Below are 19,287 nucleotides of genomic sequence, written 5' to 3'. Positions count from 1 at the left end.
AAGCTGCACTGAGTTTTTTCAAACCTGTTACGAGTTTAGGCCAACTCATAGCCAGTGTTTCTCTTGAGGAACTCCGAAGTCTCCTTTGCTGGAGGATCAAGGGGCGTGAATTAACATCAGCACATGCCAGTGCTGGCTGGTGCAGAGATACATCACCAGTCGCCCTTGAACTGGGAACTTAAACGCTACTTAGATGCAACCCGGAAAGCAGAGATGGCATTTTGCTGAGGACGATGAACAATGACAGAGAAGCTCCACGACCGGGCTGGGGTTATGAAGGAAGGCTGTGGCAGAGCCAGGACGTAGCCTAGGTCTGCTTTGTTCCAGGTCAGGGTTTTAGCTCTAAATATGCAGCTCCAGGCGTAAGCAGGTGAAGTCTAGCATACAAACCAGCAAGGACAGTATTCACAACCACACAATTCGGACTGCAGCCTCTCCTTTCACCCACAGCAGATACACGCTCACTTACGGCTAAATCACTCCCTGCAGAGAGGACTACAGCAAAGCCGAAGCCTCTAAACATAACCGAAGCGGAACAGGAATTAGACTTGGCTCTGTACATGCCGAGGAATTGCACACGATGTTATGAGCCGCCTCAGATCTGTTTTTCTCCCTGGCACACATCCCGGAGGAACACAAGGCAATGCAGCAAGCACTGACCTGGGCATGGCATGTCCACTCAGCTGCAACTTTCTGAAGGTCTCTTCGTACTGTGGCAGCTCTACGTAGGTAATGAGCCACTGAACCACCTCGTCAACTGTCCAATTATACACTGTAGGAGAGGTAGAAAACAAGCGAGCAGCTTAATATTTTTACTAAGCAACTAAAATCAAATGCAACGACAGCTTAAGTTCACCAGGCATACCTCATCCTATCACCTTCAGCAAAGGAAAAATATCTGCGGAGTTTAAACACATTCCTATTAAGTATGCAGTGCGCTGGGGCGGGGACATTAAATCCTGTGGACTATTAGACAAGAAATAATCCCTCTGGGATACGCCAGGCAATCCTGCAGGTCCTCAGCCTCTACCTGTTTGCTTATTTTTGCTAGTCTGTTCTATACACGATGGGCTGCTACACGTTTAGCCTTAACAGACACCACCACACTGTGCGTAAGGACTGGTGCTTTCCCAACAGCAGCCTCTGACAGCAAACATTTCATGGTGGTTGATGTTACACTGTGCTTCCAGTTCGTGAAAGAAAAACACGTAATGAGGTCATCAGATAAAGGAGCAGCCTCAGACAGTGCTGGCGCAGGTGATGCTTCACTGGCAGCCTTTTGCAATGTCACCAGAAGGGCCTGAGGCTGAGATCCTCGGAAAGGCAACACCCAAAGTGCTGGCAGATAAGTGAAATCACTTCATTTTCTGTCATCTAAGCGATGTTGCTGTCTCCAAACTCCCAACAAAGTATGTTCATCCTCACTACATGCCCAAACCCCTGAAAAACTGAATTCAGCTAATGTATCTGGCAACAGGCTCTGAAAGCCTCCCCCCCTCCTCCAGACCTGTGGACCACATGAGTATCAATTAAAAAAAAGCGCAGTGGAGAAATGCTGTAAGAAAATGGTTGTAAACAGCCTGAGAAAGTGCTTTGCAGGAGGAGGAGAAGTGGGTGCAACAGCCCAAGTCAACCAGGTGAACTTTTCTCCTTAACTGCCTCACCTGTGGATTTGTGGATTATTTTTGGAGCTGACACACAGCTCCAAAGCCACAGATAAGGAAACCTTTGGAAATGAAGCTTCTGCCTTTGCCACTTAGTTTTGTCGTACTTATAGCAATGGTGTGAAAACAAAGAAAATCATACAACAGATTTTTTTTCATAGGAGAAATGGGAGTTTGCTGTGCTTTAATTTATTGACTTCTGCCTTTGCTTCGCATGGGCTGAGCTCTCGTGGCATTTACCCAGCCTCCAGCAACCCAGAGCGCTGTGCTGGACATCACCCACTGCTGACGGTCACCACCTCGCACGCTTCTGGCCCAACATCCATCGATCTCTCCCAGATGCCCTTTCCAACAGCCAAGTGGAGAAAAGGCCCATTTACTGCTGGCTCTGAGGGCTGCATCGCTGCATCGCTCAGAGCTGCGTGGCACTTCTTAAATGTCAACAATGAGTTGTCCCACAAATATGAGAAACATCTTCCAGCTCGCTCCAGCGAGCTAAAAGCCTTCGACGGGAAGATGACAGAGTGGACAGGACGAGAGCCAAGCGCTGAGCAAAGGAGAGCAAGACTTGAAGAGAAGGTGTCATCTCCACCTAGGCTTGCACGATGACTCACAGATGCAGGTTAGCAAACGCAAAGCCAGCAAACTGCCCTGGCTTAAGGAAAATCCCTACAGTTAATGGTCGCTGGCCCACAAACTGTGGGAGACCGATTTCTGTGGCCACAAGCAAGATGTTAAAGCTGAAGCGGGCAGGGGGAGCTCGGTTCCCTGGGTGGGCACCGCCAGCACCCAGGCGCAGCGGGACAGCAGCGCTGCAGGGCACGAGGCCAGACAGCTCGGCCACCGCACGTGGCCGTCACAGACCACCGAGCACCCACCAGCTGGGGGGGGCGAATGGTGCCCACGGGGGCAGGACTCAATGCACGCTCTGAAGAGCCCAGTGTGAAGTGCTGGGGGGCGGTGGCGAGCTGGCCCCTGGAAGGTCCCGTGGTGGTAGGGGGGTGCCTGCCTGCGCAGGCGTGGTGGGCACCGCTGCCTCCCGCCACCCGCAGCTCCCCCCAGGCCTGGCAGGGCTCCCCCCCTCCCCGCCAGCGATGCAGGGCTTGTCCTCCGCATCCCCACGCCATGCCACGCCAACAGCCGTGCCCCCACGCCAACAGCCGCCGCTCGGCCTCGCACAGCAGCCCCTGCACAGCCCGCCCCTGCCGGGCCCCGGGTTTCTCTGAAGCCCCCAGCTTCACTCTTTCTTTTTGGCTTTACATATTCAGAGGTCTTTATTTTGAGAAGAAATCACGGAGAAACAAGCTGGCAGCGTCAGGCAGCACGCTCAAGTGCAAAGATGAGCAGCTCCCCTGCCCTGCATCCTTGCCGCGATGATGTGATCTGCTACTTCAGTGGCTTTGGTAGAGCCATGCTTACCGAGGGCTTTATCTATCAAATCCAACACCTTGTAAGAGCATCACAACCTTTATATTTCTGGATAATTAGGGGGCAGAAACAACTTTTTAGTTTACACGTGTGACCAGGAACAACAGCAACGGCAGGTAGGAAAAACACTTGGCTTGAAAACAGATGAAACGGGCATAGCTGCCCCAGGCACCCATCCCCGTCAGACCTCGGTGCCCTTTCAAAGCTGCTTTTCACACCCACATGAAGGAGCAGACCTTTTCTACAAGCCTGATTCTACTCGTTTTACGACTCCAGTTTGAATGCCAAGATTAGGCTCCATATGAGACCATCCTTTAGAAACTAATAATTTATTTTATCAGCTAGATATACAGAATGACGAGAAGGGAAAACAAGAGCGGTAACTAGATCCAACACAAGGAAAACCATTACACCACAGCAGCTCTACCCAAAGACACGGCCGGTCCCGTGTGTGTCAGAAGCAGGGAGAGAGCAAAAGCAGCTCAGCAATTAAGGGACCCGGGAAGTATCATGGGATGTTCTCCTCCATCCCTTAATGATTTCTACCCTTTCCCAGCCGACATTAAAATATACTTCAGGCAAAGCCACTTGTAAACAGCCGCACAATAGAATAAATACTTCTTACACGAGGCTTTCCTTGAACACAGGAGACAGAGCGACTCGTTAGCATCATCCTGACTCGTAAGTGGTTTGGACAAGAATTTTCAACACGTGGCTGCCCATCTCCGCAGGATGGAGAGTCTGGTCCCAGATAAACAACTCCAGGATCATGCACAGAACCACTGTGTTTTCAACCCGCCTTTCAAATGCTGTACCTGAGTATTCATTTAGTCCACCCGGGATTGTGAAGGACTGTAACATTACTTACAGCTGTATCTACAGAGCGCTTTGAAAACACTGAGCACATCCTACCCCCAAGTAATTTAAAGGCTAAGACAGAAAAATCAAATACAAAGAGAACAGGACACAAATGAGAAATTGAAATCTTTACAGTTGATGAAGTCATCGGAAGACTAAAATCCAGTTTTTCAAGCAATGGGAGTTGATAAGATTACCTGATCTTGGAGGACAGAGGGAAGAGAAAAGACTAAGTGAAGGGAAGAGCAGCAATTAAAAGTATTGGAAAAAAAGATGCTGCAGGTCTGGAGAGTAACGTTACGACTAGCGTACTGACAGAAAAGGAAAAGCACAAGAGGAGGAGTAAAGGGCAGCCATTGGCAGAAATGGTCCGTGCCACGGATCACAAAAAGACCCGATATACCAATGTGACCTGCATCAACACGCCACTCACAATGCAGTAAGTAAATCAAAATGCATCGTACAGTCAACACTACACCTATGTTTTGCAAAAGTGCAATCTTCCTACTTCTACACCCTCCCCCACATTTTCATTTTCAAGGCACTGAAGATTTTTCTTATTAGTACTACTGGTCTTAAGATAAAATACCATTCTGTAATGAAGCCCAAAATTTGAGAATAAAAAGTTTCTTAACTAGAAAGAAGAAAGAAAAACCTGTTTTAAGATATCTCTCTCTCAAAAAAAAAAAAAAGAAATTCCAAAATTCTGATCGGGGAAAAAGCAGAAGTGAAATCATGCCTTTTCCTGACCACCTCGGACACCCTTCCGACGCCTGGAACAGCCAGCGCTGTAAAATCCCAGGGCGTGAGGCACCCTGCACGCAGCAGCCAGGGAAGCACTAGCAAACTTTAAAGTTTCTTCCAAGATTCAGAAGTTTCAGGAAGTTTCCCACCAGTGACTGAACTTCCACCACCTCCCTGGGTTAACTTGCTGTGATGAATAATACCGTTTCTTAACAGCTTGCAGCTTATTTCTGCATCGAATGTATTTACGTACACTTCCAGTTTTAGGACTTCATTCTACCTTCTTTTCACTAGATTAAGGAGCTTTTCAGGTTCAGCAAATTTCTTCTAAGGAAACCACGATCTGTAGGAAAACTGCCACGCAGCTCTATTGAATATTTACAATGCTATTACCCCATAAAAATACCAGCTGAAACTAGATATTTGAAGGAGAACCTGGAATAGGACAGTATTTTGCCCTATTTTAACACACATTTATAGGGGCAGAGAAATGAAACAACACTTTATACTTTTACGGCCATACTCAGATGCCAGCATTAACAGTTGGTAAGTACCAAGACCAATGAAATCCTGAAAGGCCTCCTCAGAAAAAGGAAGCTGGAAGAGTACTTGTACAAGGCAGCAAAAGCAGAAGCAGCATGTTCTTCCTGGGAGGTACACACACTGCTGCCAAGGCTATACGAAATCCACAGCGTTTATCACTTTTATGGCAAGGAGGGTGGAGTGGGCAGTTTCGTTTTGCTTGTCTTTTTTACCTTCAGATGTCTTCCAGGCCTTCCAGAGGTCTTCCACGCTAATGAGCTTGTCTTCTCCATGGAAGGTGCTGTGCTTGACTGTTGGGTCATGATAATTCAAGTCCTCCCTCAAGAACTAGGAGAAGAATAAACAGCGGGATTATTCTTTGATCCATCTTTTAGAGAGATGAGGAGCATTTAAAAAAAAAAAAAATCTTTCACCCATCTTCCTTATTATTACATCCACAGGTTGTCACACAGTAATTTCTATGACAAAGACCTAGTAAGTCTGAGATGCAGCATCTCTGGTCTTTTCATCTCGTGATTAAAACCACATCACCTCCCTATGATTCATAGAATCATAGAATGGTTTGGGTTGGAAGGGACCTCTAAAGGTCACCTAGTCTGACCCCACTGCCGTGGGCAGGGACATCTTCAACTAGATCAGGTTGCTCAGAGCCCCGTCCAGCCTGACCTGGAATGTTTCCAGGGACGGGGCATCCACCACCTCTCTGGGCAACCTGGGCCAGTGTCTCACCACCCTCAGCCTAAAACATTTCTTCCTTGTATCTAGTCTGAATCTCCCCTCTTCTAGTTTAAAACCATTACCCCTTGTCCTGTCACTACAGGCCCTACTGGAAAGTCTGTTCACATTTTTCTTATCAGCCCCCTTTAAGTACTGACAGGCTGCAACAAGGTCTCCCTGGAGCCTTCTCTTCTCCAGGCTCAACAACCCCAACTCTCTCAGCCCTTCTCCACAGCAGAGGTGTTCCAGCCCTCTGATCATTTTCGTGGCCTCCTCTGGACACTCTCTAGCAGGTCCTTGTCTGTCTTGTGCTGGGGACCCCAGAGCTGGACACAGTGCTGGGGGGTGTGGGGTGTGTGTGTCTCAGGAGAACGGTTGAGTTGCTCCAATACATAACACCATGTACTGCAGACCTGCACCTTACTTCTAGCTGACCGCCCTTTTCTCTACTTCCAGCTTCAGGATTTTGTTCTGCCGCCCTTTCGCCCAGCAGCGCTCTGCCAGCAGATTTCTGCCCCGGGCCGTGCTGACAATAAGGAATTCAGCTTAGGAGCTGCAGCCTCTCATTAAGAAAAGCAATCTTTCCAGACATCAAACCATTCCACTGGTTCTTTTCCCATCAATTGCTTTCTAAGTCCTTTACTGACACATCAGCGTAAGAAGAGGTCACAGCATTTCCACAAGGCACACGCACACGTGTGGCAGCAATAATCCTTCTCTCCTGCTACTCCCTCTCTCTTGGCACAGAAATCAAAATCTTCTTACGCCGCCTGTGCCCTCCCCTTGGAGAGGCCCCCTAACCCCAAGAGCATCAATCGAAGGAACGAGGGAGTATTTCTGAAATCGAGCACTCCATTAGGAATCTCCCCATCTCCGGTATCACCTGATAGTTATGGAATAGCACAAGCTGTAAACCTAGAAATAAGAGGATACATCCTCTTATGAGAAACAGTAAATGCCCAAAAGTTTACCACAAGACTGTGACGGATGATGCCTGCAGGCAGGGCAGAGCAAATAAGATGTGCAACAGAAGCATTAACCCAATAATGATGGAAAGACAGAGAAGAAAAGCCAAACGACGGGGTCCTTGCTATCCCAGCGCTCTGGGGAGAGATGGGGCACAAGAGAGCAGCCACAGGAAACACGGAAAAAAGCTTTTTCTAAGGAGGAATCGAGCCAGCCGACAGCAAAGCAGCAAGGTCTTGGTATTTGCAGAGGGGTCTTCAGGGAGGGAGGGGAGCAGGGCTGGGGAGACAGAACAGCGACCGCCTTCAGCACAGGAATCTTAACCTGGAGTCCTGGAATCACCCAGTAATAACTAGAGATGAAATACAAAAGCTACTCCAGATTCTCAGAAAATAAGGGAGGATATAAACTGTTATGTATAAGTATCACTTTATTATTATTATTATTATTATTATTATTATTATTATTATTATTATTATTTTAGCTCTTTGTAACTTTGTTCCATCTTTGTAAATATATGCTTTCAGGTAGGTGTTATCATTTACCCTTTTTCATTACAAAGCCGACACTGCGTGATCAGATAAACAACACAAGCTACTCCTCGCTCAAAGAGGAGGCAAAGCTTAAAATCATGTTTTCTGGGTTTCAGCAAATCCTCAACTTCCAGACCATCCAGGAAGCAGTGGGACGTTTGCCAGCTGAAAAGCACTTTTTTGGTTCTATAAGACCTTGTATTTGTTTGCATCAAAACGTAGGTCACCAAAATCACCCCAACGCTGCCAAATAACAGTCTCCCTTATTTTGTAGGAGTTTCTGTGTCAACGCAAATTCTACCAGGGATTACTTTATATAAATCACACACCACGCTCACTGGTGGAAGCTTGTCTTCTGTGACGTCTAGAATCAACTGAAAGTGCAGCCACAAAAGAGAAGAACCGCCCTGCCCACGCTACGCTCTTCTGGCAATCCAGAAGGTATCCGAGCAAATGAACTTCAGGGGACTGAGAATAACAATATATGTAACTATAGAGAGCTATATATATAATTATATATTAGAAGACATATATAAAAGAATATATATGTGATTTTATTTTCTATGCATCTATATATTTATATTTCTATAATAAAATCATTAGCTAAGTATTTTTCATTGCTGCACAAAACTGACAGATCAAACTGGGCAGGTACATTCTCTGCAGTACATCTGAATATTTCTGTTCCTGGTAAGACAAGCCAGGAAATATTCAGTAAGTATTTATGTTTAATTAATTTTAAGACAGATAGACAAAGTATAATAAATTAATATAGCCTGGGCTTTTGGGACTCCAGGCTTTGCTTGGAATTATAATGTCACCAAAAATTTAACTAAACGGCACAATGGAATCAACTTTATGTCAATGGAGTAAGAATCCAAAAAATTATTATTAGATTTGACCTGCATCTTCAAATCAAAGCTGAAACAAATGCCATCTACAGGAGGCGAGGCATTTTCACTGTAGGCTGAGCCACTAACGAAAAATATATATATTGTCAGTATGGTCGGCAGATATATCACAACTCATTCAGGGAACACATCTGTCATAATAATGTGCTCTGGTGTGTTCCCACCTCCCTCCCACCTCAGGAGAAGACGGGCCAGAAACAGAAGACACCAAAGAAAACTGAAGAAAATTGTATCAGAAAAAAAAAAAATTAAGGGAGAGTGTGAGAAAGACTAACAAGATTTGAGACGACCCTGTATGCAGGAGGGATTCACGAGATGGGAGGCAGCGAAGTACGTGGAAATCAAACAGAAGAAAGAGGATCATTCACATTCCAGTACCTAACATATGCAACAGAATTAAAGATAATTTCACATTTACATCCCTGCATGCATCATCCAGTGCATGATTACCATGCAGCCTTCTTTATTACAGGTCTTTTAAGTGTGCAACAGAATTACAAAAAAAAAAAGTCACCTCTAGATAAGGAGACGGTATTTTAATATCAGACAGGGCACGAAAAATATCTGTGAAAGTTCTTGCTTTCCAGGCTCTTCACAAATCCATTGCAGATGCTACCGAGGCCACCGCCAGGTACCCACGGCTTGAGCCTGGTGCCCCTCTGCTCTCTGGCTTTCTAGCCCACTGAAAGCTTCAGCTGCTCTTCCCGTCTTGCAGACAAACAGAAAATGGGAAAACTCGGGCAGCTTCAGCAGGGCGGCCCCGCTGCCGTTCGGGTCTCCTGCCCACTGCGCCCCGCCGCAGGCAGCAGCGAGACGTCGGCAGGCATCCGTGCCAACCCGCGGCAGGGAGAGGCGAAATCGTCGGCCTCCCGGAGCGTTTTAACTCATGACCGAGAGGGAACGCGGCAATGTCACCTGGCACTGCGCACCGCGCAGCTGCCAACTCCCACCGGGACCGCAGGGATCAGCTGCTGCTCTGTATATTTAGCTCGGGGAGCACAGAAAGGAAAAGTGATCTCTTGCAGCTTTCCTTCAGCACACCGTCACCAAAACAAACCCCCAAGGACTCTCCGGAGGGGACAGTGCTAGCTGCGGTGAGAACATCTCTATAAACAAGCGGCGAGGAGGATGCAAGATGGGGCCCTCGCCTCCTCTGACGAGCTGTCAGTGCACGGCGCAGCACGAGAGGCTGGAGGAGCTGGGCTGCCTGCACCAAAGCCCCGGGAAACCTTAAAAGCAGATTTTCCCTCACTATCTTCTAGGGAAAAGGCAAAAGAGAAGAATAGTGCAAATACAGCAAATCAGCCAAACTCTGCCTAGCACAGTCTTCGGAGGTGAAGGCTTCTGCCGGGTTGCTGGTGCTGTGTGGGCATCTCAGCTCTGCTCCTCTGACCCAAGCTAGAAAACAGAGATGTTTTCAGCTGACTGCTGACCTGCTAGCTCTGTATCTGGTACCATCAGACACGTACTACTGCTAAACACGCTTCCTCCAACCACCACGTGCTGCCAACCAGCACAAATCAGTGGGAATTCCTGTTGCACAGACTGTAACGCACCCGTGTCCCCGACGCCGGCGGCGCTCAGGGCGCTTTCAGAGCCCGCATTTGCACATCTACTGCACAATTTTCAAGTTGTATACCTCTCTGGCTCTCTTTTTTTCCCCAGTGGAGGGACTCCCCAGAGTTTTCACATGCATACACGTGCACATTATGTGTATGCTAACACACATGTATATAAAGTAGCTACGGGACTCCCAGATGTCCAAAACACCAGGCACAGGAACCACTGCACAGAAATATTGTCCTAATTGCAAAGCATTAAAAAGCAGCACTTCGAAGTGTTACAAGACCCTGCTGATCCCACCCCTGGAGACACCCAAAACTCGACAGTCCTGGGCAGCCGGCTCTGGGTGGCCCTGCCTGGGCAGGGGTTGGACCAGACCATCTCCAGAGGTCCCCCCCAGACCACCTCCAGCCTCGGCCCGTCTGTGAATCTGCAACAAGAACGGAAGGAAAATGTAGTCAACCGAGAGACTCACCACTAAGTTCAGAGAAAGACAAACCATGATCACACCATCCAAAAGCAACGGGAACAGAACCACCACTACAAGCAACAGCCAACGTGAGCTGAAATGGCTGCGGGAAGACTCAGCCTGTGAACGCTGCTTGATGTCAAGTTTTCTTTTATAATTTAACAGGTTTCTGTATATAACAAGAAGGAGCAGAATCCGAGGCACACAAAAGCCAGATGCTACACACCCTTCAGAAATGCCCACCCGTGGCAGAGCACCTCTGCGAGGGCAGCGGGGCGGCGAGGAGCAGGTCCCTGCATAGACACCGAGGGGAATTGCAATATTTTGGGGAGGGAATACATCCAATCCCTCCCGAAGCCACCCACAGTTCTGACCTCCACAGCAGCCTGTGGCAGAAAATTACCTCCGTTTTAAGATGAAAATACTTTTTCTTAGTGCCCTCTGCTCACGGCCGCTCTGGCCCCAGGTTTCCAGCAAGTGCTGGAGGCTCCGGCAGAGACCCGCACGCTCTGAAGCGGAGGTACGCACCCCCTCCAGAAAAAAAAAACAATTACAGAACCGTTTCGGGATTATATAACCCCGTTAAACACAGGGACCTACATTTTAATTCTCCACCTGCCAAATCCCGTGACCAGTACGCTTTTCTCCACTCTAAAAGGGGTGAGGAGTTTGAGTTGCATGGGTTACTTGGTTAAGACAAACCTGTTGTCTTGGTGGCTGAAAGCACGCTCAAAAACGAGCAGTTCCATGAAGTGTGATTTTCTGGAGGTTTTTTTTCTCATGTTTTTTAACCCGTGGAAACTCCAACTACTCGTATAATCTCTGCATTTCCCCTCAAACCTTTATCTCTGCTCCCCAAATGCCATCATCCCTCCTGAACACCAACTACCACCTGTGCAAAAGGTGCACGCGTGCACCAACTCACCGCTGGGCATGTGCTAAGGGGCCAAAACCGGCCAAGTGACGGCAGAGCTCACCGTGCATCGCTTCCCTCAGTTAGCTCACCAATTTTAACATCTTTTCTGAGCTACCGATTTTCATTAAAGTTGCAGAAAACTTCTGCCTTCAATCCCTCTTTCCTGCTAACATGCCTGACCCCAGGCAGTGGGATCAGAGGTTGAGAGGAGCCAGGGACTGATCGAGCAATAACATAAACCTCGTTTCTGTAGGAAACCAGGCTAACAGCATCCGAGAGACTCGTCAGTGTGAACCTACATCAGAGTTGCCCCTAAACAGCTGGAGCTGCCTTTGGAGTGAGAGCGAAGAGCAGAAATAGATCGCTAATTAGAAGATTTCCCCACGAGGGACACTTCTTTCATTTTAATCGAGGTCACCAATGTCATCTTAAACTTCATTGAAAATTCACTTCCAGAAAGGAAAAATGCAATGATGATTTAAGGGCAGCATAAAGTTGTTGGACAAAATTTCACCTATAATTAGAGTATTTTAAAAATACAGTTATCCGTCTGTCTCTCCCTTTCTGCCCAGTCAGGTCTTTTAATCCAAACAAAACGTAACCATAACTTACCCCCAAAGAGATAGTGCCAAAATAGTAAATGCAAATACAAAGTTCTCAAACAACAAGGGAAACACTGGTATGGGAGCGAAGAGCTTGCTCTCCCGCAGCCGAGCACCGCCTGCGCAGGCATCCCTCTGCACGGTGCTCCCAGGCACAGAGACCACGTGCCGTGGATGGGCGTTTCAGCACGTGCCTCCACGACCGACGTCTGCGAGACCCCCAGTCTCTGCTGAAGCTTGCAAACGCTTCTGGAGAACAGGTGATTAAACCCAAGCTTCAAAATCACCTCGGCCTTATCCTCAACAGAGGAAGGTTTTGGGTTCTTTTTAATTAAAGGAATTAATATAAGATGAAGAGAATGGCAAAGAGCAGAGAACTGTGGTTTCCAGGCAACTCATCCAACTCAGCTCAATCTCTGTGCAAGGCTGACCAGTCACCAACATCTCCTGTTCTGAGACTACGTTAAGACGTTAGTTAGCTCACTTCGTTCTGCCGCAAATCCACTTATTAAAAAAATAAGTCCCAAGTATATAAACCTACACTAAAGGGAGACTACTCAGAGCAACTGTTTGCGTCACGGCATCGCAAGAGCTTCCACCCCTACATCAGCACCCTCCAAATGGAGATCTCCCGAGGTCCCGTCCCACTCGAACTACCCTGTGACCCTGGAGAGGCTCCCCAGCCTCCCCCAGAGCCCACCCTTGCCCCGCTCCAGGGCTGCCGGCGGGTCCCATCGGGTCCCCAGGCAGGGAGGTGCTCGCAGCCTCTCCGGCCGTGCCCCGCGCAGCTGGTGCTCCCCCCATCCCTGATGGCGGGGAGGCACCAGCACCTTGCCGTAACACACTCCTTCCTGGCTCATTGTCTGCGTCATTTTCTAAAAAGTTTAAGGAAATCAAGCATGCCATGCCATCCTCTGCGTCCACTCCCGAGGTGGGAGCTTCACACACTGAAAGAAGAAGGGTTTGCAAAGATTAAACGTAAAAGCCGTAAAAGGCTAAATTTGAGCCTCTTGCATTCTTTCAAATAATATTTCTGGCAGCTGTCCCACCACCAAAGACAGGGAGTTAAAACACGATTACAAGGTACACATGGGGGGGTTAGAGATGATAACCTTGAAAGCAGAGAAACCGAGCGCTCAGGCAGTAGCTGGCTCACCAAGGAAAATTCTTGAAATACCTTTTTCAGTGGCTTCAAAGCCTTTTTTGAAAGTTTAATTTAATGCAACTTTTATTAAAGTTTCAAGCTTAGCAGAGGTAAAGCTTGCAACTGTATTTATAGAATCATTTAGGTTGGAAAAGACCTTTAAGATCATCGAGTCCAACCGTAAACCTAACACTGCCAAGTCCACCAGATATAACTTGGGGTCACTGCGGTACTTTATTCTGTCAATAGGTAAACAGATACAAATACTAATTCACTGCCAGCCGCAGAGACCTACACGTGCACACAAGTTTTCTCCATAGAGAGCAATATTTGCACATAAAACGCATAGCATGCTCATTGAGTATAAAAGGGAAACCAGGGAAAAACTATCTTCAATTCTCAGAAAAGATGCGTATTTAAAATATTGGCTAGGTTATGCTGCGAACTGTGGTTTATATTTTATTTTGCTCATTTTCTTCCATCTTGAGCCCAAAGACAGTTGTCACAGGTCACTTGTAGAAAGCAGCGGGCCAGCAGGAGGAAAAGAGCCATCGCAACAACCACGGGGATGTTCTTGTTTTCATTTACACGTCACGCGTGCACCACCTCGCTGCGATGCACACGGGGATGTTCTTGTTTTCATTTACACGTCACGCGTGCACCACCTCGCTGCGATGCACACGGGGATGTCTTGTTTTCCCACGGGGATGTTCTTGTTTTCATTTACACGTCACGCGTGCACCACCTCGCTGCGATGCACACGGGGATGTTCTTGTTTTCATTTACACGTCACGCGTGCACCACCTCGCTGCGATGCACACTTCCCAGCGAGACCCCAGGAGCGGCAGCAGCTCCGCTCCCGCGGGAGGCAGAGCCGAGCTCCTGCCCTGGGCTGGTGGGCAGCCGCGGGGTGCCCGTGAGCCATCGGGCCACCCCGGCTGTGCCTGGCTGATCACTCACCAGGGTCACCGCTCCTCGGTGTTTCAGCGTCCGCCGGGCTCGGTTTAACACCCAGCTGCCTTTGCCAGCCTCCGGGTTTCCTCCTCCCGCCAGCGAAATCCCACCTCGCGGCACACACCGACAGCCAGAACGCGTTTCTCATGGCAGAGCCCGGCGCTGGGCTGCACTTGGGGTTGGAGGGAGAAGGATGGGTTTTCCTGAGGATTATCCTATTTGTCATATCCTTACAGCAACTTTTTAAAGCATGGGTAAATTATAGGAAGGAATTCAATTAATAATGGCTGTCCCAATTAGCCAAAACAGATTTTTACAAAAAACACAAACCTTCCTTATATGAAAAATTCCACATTTATCTACTCCTTCAAGCTACCCAGACCCATGCCGATGGCAAAGAGTGAGAGGTAGCAACTGGTACGGGCAGGGGGAAAGTTAACAGGAGACTGCTGGGAGCACCTGGGAGAGGGGGGACACTGCGAGAACTCCCAGCAGGGACACGCAACGGTCTGATCACCAAGCTCAGCAACACCGTCCTGGCAGCTCTGCTTCTAATGAGCAGGAAGGGATAATGCACATACCAGAAACCGGAGGAGAGCTTCTGGGACCAAGACAAGCGATGCAAGGGGCTCGGGCATCGGTCTGATCCAGTTACTGACTAGTAATGGCAGCAAGGCAGTGATTCTGAAGCCTTTTAGAAAAATAGATTTTATTACTCATACAATGGCAATATCTATACTGTAAAATGAACTGACAGTACAAAGGCTTTGAACAGATAATACTGTTAGTGCTTGTACAATAAGCTCTCAACTAGTCCACCGAGACAGAGGGCAAGATTTGCTCAGAGAGAGACAAAAATTGCTAGTTAATGCCCAACCCTAACAACATGAGGCTTATCCTCAATTTAATAACAGGCGAGTAGGATGCACCAAGTGAATCAATTTGCCTGAGGCTACCCCATGAGTCATTGGGAGAGGCAGAGTTGCAGCTGCAAAGCAATGCTGAGCAGAGAACTGCCTCCAGGGAAAACACCAAATTTTAGGAAATGCAATTGAAAGCTTTTCATTTGTTTTAATTACTCCGTGAAGTGGGATTTAGGCAGAGGGAACAGCACTGCAACCTGGGAACAGCCAACCAACACCGCTGGCTCCTCATAAACAGGGTGCTGAGCTCCAGGCTGCTGTGCCACGTCCCTGGAGACTGTCGCCTCCCAGGGAACTGAAGAGCCGTTGTGGTGGCTGGATTTGCCCGATACACTGAACTGCTGCGTTCGTCTGAGTGGGAGATTTAACCATCCCAGACTGCGGTTTCTTTATCTGAGAAGTGGGAATAAAGCACCTGGGAGAAGGGCTCGTGAAGGACTGGTTGCTGTGCAGGTTCTCAGGACAGGGCTGTGCAGGCTGTCATATGCCTTCAGTTTGTCATCCGCATCAGAATGGCGGGCGGGGGGCGCGGAGGAAGAGATGCCTTTCGGTCCAGAAGCAGCAGGTCACAATTTCGTAAACTCCCAACCCCACACAAAGATTACATCAGGTTCTCCCACAAGCCGTCTTTCAACACGTAACCGACATCATCATCATCAGGCAAAGGCCTGAGGTGCGGAGGGCGCATTCAGCAGAGCCCCGCAGCACAGCACACGCGGCTGCCAGCCCCACCATCCACCTCCCGGCCGGGTGCTCGCTGGGTACCGGGTCACCAACAGCAGCGGTCTCAGCAGCTCCTGGCTCGCCTCCTTCCAGGGCCAAGAATTCAGACCATTCAACAGCCCTTACTCCCAGCACAGCCCAGCCTCAGTCGCAGGACATGGACTTAGCACGAGATCTACGCCTCCACCCTTCAAGCAACTTGTGGAGCTCTAGAGCCATGCATCGCCCTCCTGAGCCCAGCAGCAAGGCCAGGACAGGCAGCACATCCCTAGCCAGGCAGTGGTTTTGCTGTGGATTGAGGGATTGGGAGAAATGCCCCTCTACTCCACTCTGGTGAGACACTGCGCCACCCCCCCCCCAGCAGCACTGCGTCCAGCTCCGGGGTCCTCAGCACCTCAGCAGAAAAGATGCAGACCTGTTGGAGCAGGTCCAGAGGAGGCCACGAAAATGATCAGGGGGATGGAACACCTCTGCTATGAGGAAAGGCTGAGAGAGTTGGGGTTGTTCAGCCTGGAGAAGAGAAGGCTCCGGGGAGACCTTATTGCAGCCTGTCAGTACTTAAAGGGGGCTGATAAGAAAAATGGGGACAGGAGATTCAGACTAGATACAAGGAAGAAATGTTTTAGGCTGAGGGTGGTGAGACACTGGCCCAGGTTGCCCAGAGAGGTGGTGGATGCCCCATCCCTGGAAACATTCCAGGTCAGGTTGGAGGGGGCTCTGAGCAACCTGATCTAGTTGAAGATGTCCCTGCCCACGGCAGTGGGGTCAGACTAGGTGACCTTTAGAGGTCCCTTCCAACCCAAACCCTTCTACGATTCCATGAACTGGGACTGGAGAACTGCCTGTGACTGGCAGCAGATCCCTTCACCAGTCTGCTTTCTTTCAGCTTCCAACACTTTGACTTTCTTATTTAGACTCCAGTCTCCTTATAAGACAAAATTCCTTGAACAGAGCCTTGTAAACGAGCATCCGCTGCAACTGAGGCAACATTATAAATAAACAGCTTTCCCTTTTCCAGTAGTCACTTATTGCTATTGGTGCTTATGTAAGAAAACAACAATTTTATTTCTCTTCAATAAAGTTATCAGCTAAAATCTCCAAGGCCAAGACAACAAAAAATTGTTCCTTTTTTCAGCAGTATGCACACAGGTGCTGTAGCTGTTTCAGCTGGGTTGGTGCAAGAATGTAGTAAACACTGTAATGTGAAGAGACAGCAGCCAGTGTATTTGCTCAACAGTGACAGAGAGCCTTGATCAGAATTCAGAGGTATTTCCCAACCCCACAATTGAAAAAGGAATGAAATAATAACAACAATCATGTAAACCAATCTCCTTGTCTTTCAGTGTTGGAATAAATTGATAATACCTTGTGTGTAGAAAAAGATTAAGCGGCTAAAAACCCCCAGAACAGAGGAAAAGCCATAGACACTAAACATTACAGTACTGAAATACACCGTTTGGATCACAAACTTGGCTCAAGATGGTACACTGCTTCCTCTGCCAGATGAAGAGATAGGCAGCCAACAGCCGAAGAGTTTGCACACCTGAATTTCAGGCACCCCACCACAACAGCATCACCCGTAACAGAAGAGCCCTCTACAAGAGCAGAGTGCTGCGTGGGAGAAGGACGGCAAAGCAGCCAAGCACTAACCTCGTCGCTCTCCTCTACGTCCACGTTGCCATTGGCATCATCATCCATCTGCTTGTGGATGTTGCGGACGGCTTCGAAGCTGAGCTGCTCGTCTTCATCGTGGCACAAGGGCTTGTCAATGCGGCAGAATTCTGCTGAGGAAGAAAACACCAACGTTAGGCAGCCTGTACCAAAAATATCGCCATCGTGTTTTCTCACTAAGCTTCTTGTGTTTGAAAAGCCCTCGCTGAGCACTAGAGAAAGCATCCCAGTGCCGTCATTCACAGCCAGAGTCCCACGAAATCCCTAACAGCAAAGGGTAGGTCATGGCCTCAAGCGAGGCTGCTCTTCGCCAGGTCAACTTCTTCAGCATTTCCACCGCCCTGGGCCTCCCAGTGCTCCGAGGGCAGGTCTCACAGCTGGGGCTTTCTCCTGCCCACACGGTGTCCACCGATGCCCTGGTGATAGGGGAAGGGGAGGACTGCACCTATATTTTACCTCCTATTTTACAAGCTTTATTTCTCACTTGGAGATTGTTAGTGTTGGCACAGCATCTAGCTAGGACGTTTTGAGAGTTGTATGTTTATATAAGACGTCAATTAAGAAGAGTTAGCCTTCTCCTCGATTATGAAATGGATTTTTCTGGCTTGCTTTCACATATTTTTCTACGTTTCAGTACTAATACTTTAAATTTTGCTGCATGCCTGAGTCCATGTAAGCACCAAAGGTGGCTGACCCATCCCTTCTATGGCACTGCCGCGTGGCGAGGCATGACTTGCCACGATGACCGCAGACCAACGCTGCAGCGCCGAGACAGAAGCACAGGTGCCAGGCACTGAAAACATCCCCCAAAGGTGAGCTCTATTCATGACACACATTAAGAAAAACCCTTTTGTTTCACAGAAGCTGTATCAGATTCACTGTAAGCAGATAACGATTAAGAATTATCCAGGGGTGACTGCTCCGATCGCTGCGAAACCAGTTTAACAGCTCCTGGCCCAGTTCCCATTAGGAAGGTCTCACATTCAAAAAAAAAAATCAAAGGGAGTTCAGACTGAACTAGGAATTTAAGCAGAAAAGTCCAAATTATGTATGCGCTCAAACCCAACTCCAGGGTGATCCTCTCTCATAAACAAGCTTGTCTTATCTTGAAAGTAGACGGATTTTCTCCTGCTGCTGCTATACGCGCTGTACCTGCCGGGAATAGCTGGGCACACATTCACCTTGCTATCCAAAGATGATCATTTGGACTATTCACATCTCTCTTACATCTCCACACAACTAGCAAGTACTTGGATTCACTATCAATATGAAAGACTTCTGAACATTAAATCCACACAAGTTTTCAAAACTTATTTAATTATTTCAGCACATACTATACGATCCCTATGGAAAAAAAATTCCTAGAGGAAGTCCAAAAGCCTCTTAAACAGAGGTTCTGACAGAATGTGTTACCTACCACATTTAAAAATCCACTCAGTCAATTTGCTTGTGAAATTGAGGACTCACGCTACCAGACCTGCCTGCCAATAGCCCTGCTTTGGTCCTGCCCCTGGGGAGGAACAAGCCCAGGCACCAGGACAGGCTGGGGCCACCCGGCTGGAAAGCAGCTCGGCAGAAAAGGACCTGGTGGGCACCAAGTTGACCATGAGCGAAGGTGGCCAAGGGTGTCCCCGGGGCTGCATCAGGAGGAGCGAGGCCAGCAGGTCGAGGGAGGGGATCCTTACCCACTGCTCAGCACTGGGGAGGCCACAGCTGGAGTGCTGTGTCCAGTGCTGGGCTCCCCAGTACGAGAGAGACATGGACATACTGGAGAGAGTCCAGCGAAAGGCCGCTGAAATGATTCAGGGGCTGAAGCATCTCTGCTATGAGGAAAGGCTGAGAGCTGGGACTGCTCAGCCTGGAGAAGAGACGGCTCAGGGGGATCTCATCCATGTACACCGATACCTGCAGGGAGGGTGCCAAGAGGACGGAGCCAGGCTCTTCCCAGCAGTGCCCAG

At 48.5% G+C, this 19,287-nt stretch overlaps 1 protein-coding gene across 1 annotated transcript in view; it reads right to left on the bottom strand.

Moving 5' to 3' along the window:
- Positions 1-17,554, bottom strand: part of STIM1 (stromal interaction molecule 1) — a 63,508-nt gene extending 45,954 nt beyond the window's left edge. Inside the window, exons 1-3 of the mRNA XM_009290883.1 lie at positions 17,309-17,554; positions 5,450-5,564; positions 661-772 (exon numbers count right to left, since the gene is read on the bottom strand). Of these exons, the coding sequence (XP_009289158.1) occupies positions 661-772; positions 5,450-5,564; positions 17,309-17,554 (473 nt within the window). The remainder of the gene's footprint in view (positions 1-660; positions 773-5,449; positions 5,565-17,308) is intronic.
- Between the last annotated feature and the right edge of the window lie 1,733 nt (positions 17,555-19,287).

Source organism: Aptenodytes forsteri, unplaced genomic scaffold, assembly GCF_000699145.1.
Source record: "Aptenodytes forsteri isolate BGI_AS27 unplaced genomic scaffold, ASM69914v1 Scaffold254, whole genome shotgun sequence".
Taxonomy (NCBI): Eukaryota; Metazoa; Chordata; class Aves; order Sphenisciformes; family Spheniscidae; genus Aptenodytes; species Aptenodytes forsteri.
Note: the sequence above shows the minus strand (reverse complement) of the source record. Positions and strands in the feature narration are given on the sequence as shown.